Source organism: Trypanosoma rangeli, assembly GCF_003719475.1.
Source record: "Trypanosoma rangeli strain AM80 chromosome Unknown Tra_15.4_contig_00672, whole genome shotgun sequence".
In the NCBI taxonomy this organism is placed as follows: Eukaryota; Euglenozoa; class Kinetoplastea; order Trypanosomatida; family Trypanosomatidae; genus Trypanosoma; species Trypanosoma rangeli.
Window position 1 is genome coordinate 1 of NW_021706424.1, and position 5,404 is coordinate 5,404.

The 5,404-nt window shown below is 52.8% G+C and overlaps 2 protein-coding genes and 2 pseudogenes across 2 annotated transcripts, besides 2 other annotated features; 1 reads left to right on the forward strand and 3 right to left on the reverse strand.

The window, feature by feature from the left end:
- Window positions 1-41: a microsatellite.
- Window positions 42-297: 256 nt separating this feature from the next.
- Window positions 298-319: a microsatellite.
- Window positions 320-535: 216 nt separating this feature from the next.
- TraAM80_09754 (hypothetical protein) lies at window positions 536-794 on the forward strand (annotated as a pseudogene).
- Window positions 795-830: 36 nt separating this feature from the next.
- Window positions 831-2,264, reverse strand: TraAM80_09755 (putative eukaryotic translation initiation factor 2 subunit; the record flags this gene model as incomplete). The annotated part of the gene is made up of 1 exon (XM_029386420.1): window positions 831-2,264. The coding sequence occupies one exon, from the start codon at window positions 2,262-2,264 to the stop codon at window positions 831-833; it is 1,434 nt and encodes a 477-aa protein (XP_029233710.1).
- A 979-nt stretch (window positions 2,265-3,243) lies between these two features.
- On the reverse strand, window positions 3,244-4,164 carry TraAM80_09756 (uncharacterized protein; the record flags this gene model as incomplete). The annotated part of the gene is made up of 1 exon (XM_029386421.1): window positions 3,244-4,164. One exon carries the CDS (start codon window positions 4,162-4,164, stop codon window positions 3,244-3,246), a length of 921 nt encoding a protein of 306 aa, XP_029233711.1.
- A 959-nt stretch (window positions 4,165-5,123) lies between these two features.
- Window positions 5,124-5,402, reverse strand: TraAM80_09757 (hypothetical protein; annotated as a pseudogene).
- Window positions 5,403-5,404: the final 2 nt, after the last annotated feature.

Sequence of the window (5,404 nt, forward strand, 5' to 3'; positions counted from 1 at the left end):
TATATATATATATATATATATATATATATATATATATATATCCTTTTTCACTTTGTTCCAATGGCTCCCCGCCTCGAAGACCCGGCCAGCCGTCCACAGCCATTTTTCTTCCTCGAGGCAGAAGGAAGTGAGTGAGTGTGTTGGAAATAAATTTCGCTGCGTGTGCGTGGGGGGGAGGGGGGAGGGGTGCGGCACACACACGCACTCGCAAAAAGAGAGAGATCGCCAGGCAAAAAAAAAAAAGAGACTCTTTCCATTATTCCCTGCAGGCTCAAATATGTTCCGTGTCACTCTCCGTTTCTTCCCTTCTTTCTTTCTTGACCGATCCTCCGCATGCGTCTTCTCCTGTTCATTCATTCCTGCCCCCACTGCCGCTCCAGCTCGTCCCCCGCAAACCCCCCAGCAAGCACGCACCCCAAAGAGGCACACAGACGCACACGCACTGGGAGGAGCATCCCCCCGCTTCTCCTTCATCTTCCTCGCTCTCCGTGTGCCGGTGCTCTTGCGTCACTTCCGCCGCTGGTGTTAGATGTAATATATGCTTATCTTGTGTTAAAAGTAGCCACGTCGCCGTTAGGCTCCTCGGTGGTAAAAAAAAAAAAACGACCAACATCCAAAAAACAAAACGCAGGCACGACGATCCCTCCTCTTCCCGCGAATTACTTTCTCTCACTCTTCACGCGGTGCGGCTCCTACTCTAATGGCGATTTTCCTTGACTTGGTTTATCCGCCGCATGCCCCCTTAAGCGTACCTGCGTGCGAGTGCATGAGTGTATGTATGTGGTGCGTTGGGTTGAGGGGAAAGGGTGTTAGTTCTTTTGCCAGCCTATTCAGTTTAACTTTACCGGTGCGCCGCGCTTGATAATGCCCCACCCAATGAGACGGAAGTTTTTCTCCACCAGCCGAGAAATGGCAATGTGCTCGTCCAGCGTGCAGCACACAGGGGTCACTAGAGTCAGCTTCGCAATGTCAGGGCTCTTTGTGATGTTTACTACGGTCGCACCTGCAGTGAGCGTGCCCACGTTGATCTGAAGCGTCTCCTGCAGGTTTAGCTTCTGTACACGTCTTGCATTACGGTCGCGCTGCTTGCTGCGCCCCACCATCTCTTCAAAAAGAAAGTATTGCACCTCAATCTCTGCATAAACCTCCGGCAGCGACCCGTCATCGGCAATCATGTGCCCCACCATCTTGTCCTGGCGCGTCAACGTTGGGTCCAGCGTGGTGCCAACCGCGATCAAGCCACCAGGGACCGCGTACTGCAGGGAGTTGTCCTCCGCCTTCAGCGTCAACGCGCGTGTACGCAGGGGAGTGCAGCTGAAGGTTCCACCCGTCTGCGCGTGCACCTGCCCGGGGCGAATCTCCAAGAGCTGGTTCACGCGAATGATGCCCCGCGTCACCGTACCCCCCGCCACACCACCGCGCAGGTTCTCAATGTTATCCTCACCGGGTTTATTAATGTCGAAGGAGCGTACCACCGTCATGTGGGCGGGGCAGTTCAGCTTTCGGGTCGGGAGAGGAATGTGGCACAGGTACTCCAGAAGATAGTCAATGTTGCGTTTAAGCTGGGCAGATATTGGGATGATGGGTATGTTAGAGCCAATAGTGCTGTCAATATAGTCACGGATCTTGTGGTACTGGTCCTGCGCGTGAACCTCGCCAACGAGGTCAATCTTATTCTGCAAGATAACCAGCTTGGCTAGTTTCATAATCTCCACCGCCTTCAGGTGCTCCAGTGTCTGCGGCTGCGGGAACGGCTCGTTTGCTGCAATAAGGAGGAGGGCGGCGTCCATGATGGCGGCACCGTTAAGCATCGTTGCCATCAGCACGTCGTGGCCAGGGCAGTCCACAAAAGAAAAATGACGCTTCAGCGTCATCGGCGAGCCACACGTTGGACAGTCCGTTTTGTCCGGCTGCGACGAGGGAAAGGAGTGGAAGGCGGCCGGAAGCTCGCACTTGTCGCACTTGAACACCTTAGCATTAGCGTACCCGAGGTGGATGGTGATGTTCATCACCGCCTCCCGGTGGTACTTCTGAGTCTTGACGCCGCTCAGCGCCTTCACAACGGTGGACTTGCCGTGCGCCACGTGGCCAATGGTGCCAATGTTCACCGTGGCCTGTCGCGACATCACCTCGAACGTTTCCGCGTTGATCTTATTGAGGTCGAGCGCATTGATGTCCTGCGTTGACAGCCCCTGCTCATTCTGCTCGTTAGTCGCGAGCGTTTGCGCGTCCATCGTGAAGTCTGCAATGTCATTCTCGTCCATCTTCCTCACTCGTTCACCGTATTCTCGCTCTCTTACTCCTTACAATGTGGGGATTGTGCTGCAGGCAGACGGGGAGAGAAGCGAGAGGCGTTGTTGCACGTAGCGTTGTCGTTGATAGGGAACGGGGAAAAGGTGAAGACGGAACAACCGCCTCCGCCTCCGCCTCGCCCCCTGGCCAACACACGCACACGCCGATGTATGATGTTCTTATAATGATGACACATGTGTGTATATGTCTCTGTGTCCTCTCCACCATTTACAGTCCCTCTCCGTCTCACTCCACGTTCTCAAAGTAAACACTCACACCAGCCGCGCAAAGCAAGACTGAAAAGGAAGACGGGTTCCATATGGAATATATATGCTTATATATATATACTCATTGAAATCCCGCTCTTTTCTAAATAAAATCGCTCGTTCATTTCCCCTACTCACACACCTTTATTTTTTCGTTTGTTTTTTTTCCTCGACCACAGAAACGCACTCATTGGCCCACAGTTACCCACGCACGCACGCAATGAAAACGAGATGACGGTGCCGTTGGCGGCAGGGGTGGGTGGGGGCAGGAAAGGGTCTTAGTCTAAAAATGCAGCAACGAAGGCCGCGTCTACCCACAACAACAATGAGGGAAACCGCAAAAAAAACACCATCATCGCTGTGCGAGACTTTGAGCTTTGTCAACTATGCTCAGTACCGAGAGAGGCCTGCGCTACGGCTGCACCCCTCCTCTCCCCCCTCCCTGCGTTGCAGACACGAAGGAGGCAGCATGAGGGAAGGGGAATTTGAAAAAGAGTGGGGGAGCAGCCGCCGATAGGCAAGTCCTGCGCGCGCCTGCAGGGAACGGCAAAACACAAAAGTCAGACTTGCACAAATAAACACAACTACCACGCACACACAAATAAAGAAAGAGAGGGAGTCAGTACTGTACCTTGTATCTGTGCGCTTCAACAGTTAGGGGAAAAGCGGGAGAAGGAAAAAGTACCTACTTCGGAGGGCGCTTAAAAAGACGGCCAACCGTCCCCGTTGCCAAAGAGGAAGCGACGTTTTCCTCGATTCCCCCCGTTGCTTTGCCGCCGCTTGCCAGCAGGCTCGCCAAGGACTGCAAGTTCTTCTCCACGGCCCTCATTCCGGACAGAAGCCCCTCTGCAACCATCCATCGGATTAGGATCAGCGCGTCACCAGGTGACTGGATTCTCTCCTTTTTGCAGGCAGCCGACAGAACATCGTTGACGCGGCCGTTTTCATCAACTCGTATACGCCGCACAGAGTCAGTGTATCTCCGCAGCGTGGAAAACTCCTTCTGCACGTTCTCCAGCGCGCGCTCACGGTTTGCGACATCCACGGCGCAGCGCTCCAGGGTGGTCACAATGAGGTAAACAGACGAGAATACACTCAACACCTCGCTGCAGAACTGCTCTACCGACTGTGTCATTGACTTCCGCGCGCTGTCGACACGCAGTCTTTCCATGTCCTGGCGAATGCCCTCCGTTCGCTGCTCCAACTCTGAGCAGACTTTTTGATAATTCTCCGTAAGAGTTTTGTTCTCTGCGTTCAGACGCTCGCACTCGGCTTTGTAGTTGATGACGCGCCCAGACGCATCCCAGGCGGTCATGTTGGCCCCCTCAAGCTTCTCCCGCATTGTATCCAGCTCCTTATTCTTCTCTGCAACGGTGGTCTTCAGAACTTGCACCTCGTCTTTCGCCGCCTCCAGCTCGCGCGTCAAGACATTGATGCGGTACAACATGTCCTCATTTTCCTCCAGCAGCTGCCGCGTCGTGGGGTCGAGGTCGTAGGCAGGCAGCGTGCTGCCACTGACGCTGCAGGTCTGTTTTCTATGCATTTCCCGTGCCGTGTACAGGGGGCGCTCCACCACCGGCGAGGTATCCCTCACATCGTGCTGCATCGTTGGTTAGAACCCACGCACAAAACAAATTTAATTGCCGCCTCTACGCGTGGATCGTGTTGCCAGCTTGTGGCAAGTGGCAAGTGGCAAGTGGCTGCTGCTCCTACTCTTTGCTCGTCAGCGGAAAATTCAAAAGAAAAAAAAATTAAGAAATAAACAGGCAAGCGAATAGTAGAGGCCAGTTGCAGGAGGCGGCGGGAATAACAAGGGGGAACCCAGCAAACACACCAACACGCCCAGAGTGCGGGCCTAGCCGGGGCAGGGTGGAGGAAAAAACGGACAATATGACGGCAACATGGTGGTGAAGGAATCATGCACCGTCCAATTTCTATAAACTTGCCCTGTAATTACCATAAATAAGTGGATACGTGCGTGGACCCCTTGCGGTTCCGGCTTCGTTTGCCTCTCCTCCACTGCTGCTCAGGCAGCCAGCGTGATGGCACGCCACACTGCCACTACTTACACATATACATAGAGATACAAGACGAGACGGACGCGCATACGGAAAAACAAAAAGAAAACAGCGACTGCATCAAGTAGGAAGATTCAGCAAAAAACGCTCTCTTTTTCTTTTGGTTTGTTTGCTTCTTCATTGTAACAGAGGGAACTCAATAAATTGATAGCATAAACGCACATCCTTAACAACGCATACGTACGGGTAAATTCATCCAACAATAATAAGACAACCCCCCCCCCCTCCCTCCCAAAAAAGAAAGAGAAGAATTAAAAAGGAGGATGAAATATGCAACTAAGAAGAAACAAAAAGAACAAAAAAGAAAGAAAACGTATAAATAAAACCACACAACACAATACACATACGTGTGCGCCAAACGCATGAGTTATATGCCTCCCAAAAGACGTATCAAAACCCATTATACACAACACTCCATGACGGTCAGTTACTTCGGCAAAAGCATGTGCGTACTTGTACTGAGTGTCAGGGGGGTGAAAGGTTCATCATTTGCCTTGAGTGACTGCGGGAGTGGCGGGCCCCACGTTTCTTGTTCGCACAACGCTCCTCCCGTACGGTTCGCCGTGAGATAAACGCTCCTCCCGTCGCTGTCGGATCCTCTCCAACTTCGCCTGTCGTTCGCGCTCCTGGAGCTCCCGCCTCCGCCTTGCCAGCTCCATGTTAATGAGCTGATTATTCTGGTGTTCCCGATTGCGTGACCTTATTCTTCTCGAGCTCAATGATGCGTCGAAGCGTGGCGGACTCTTTTTGTCAGCCCTTGATTAATCA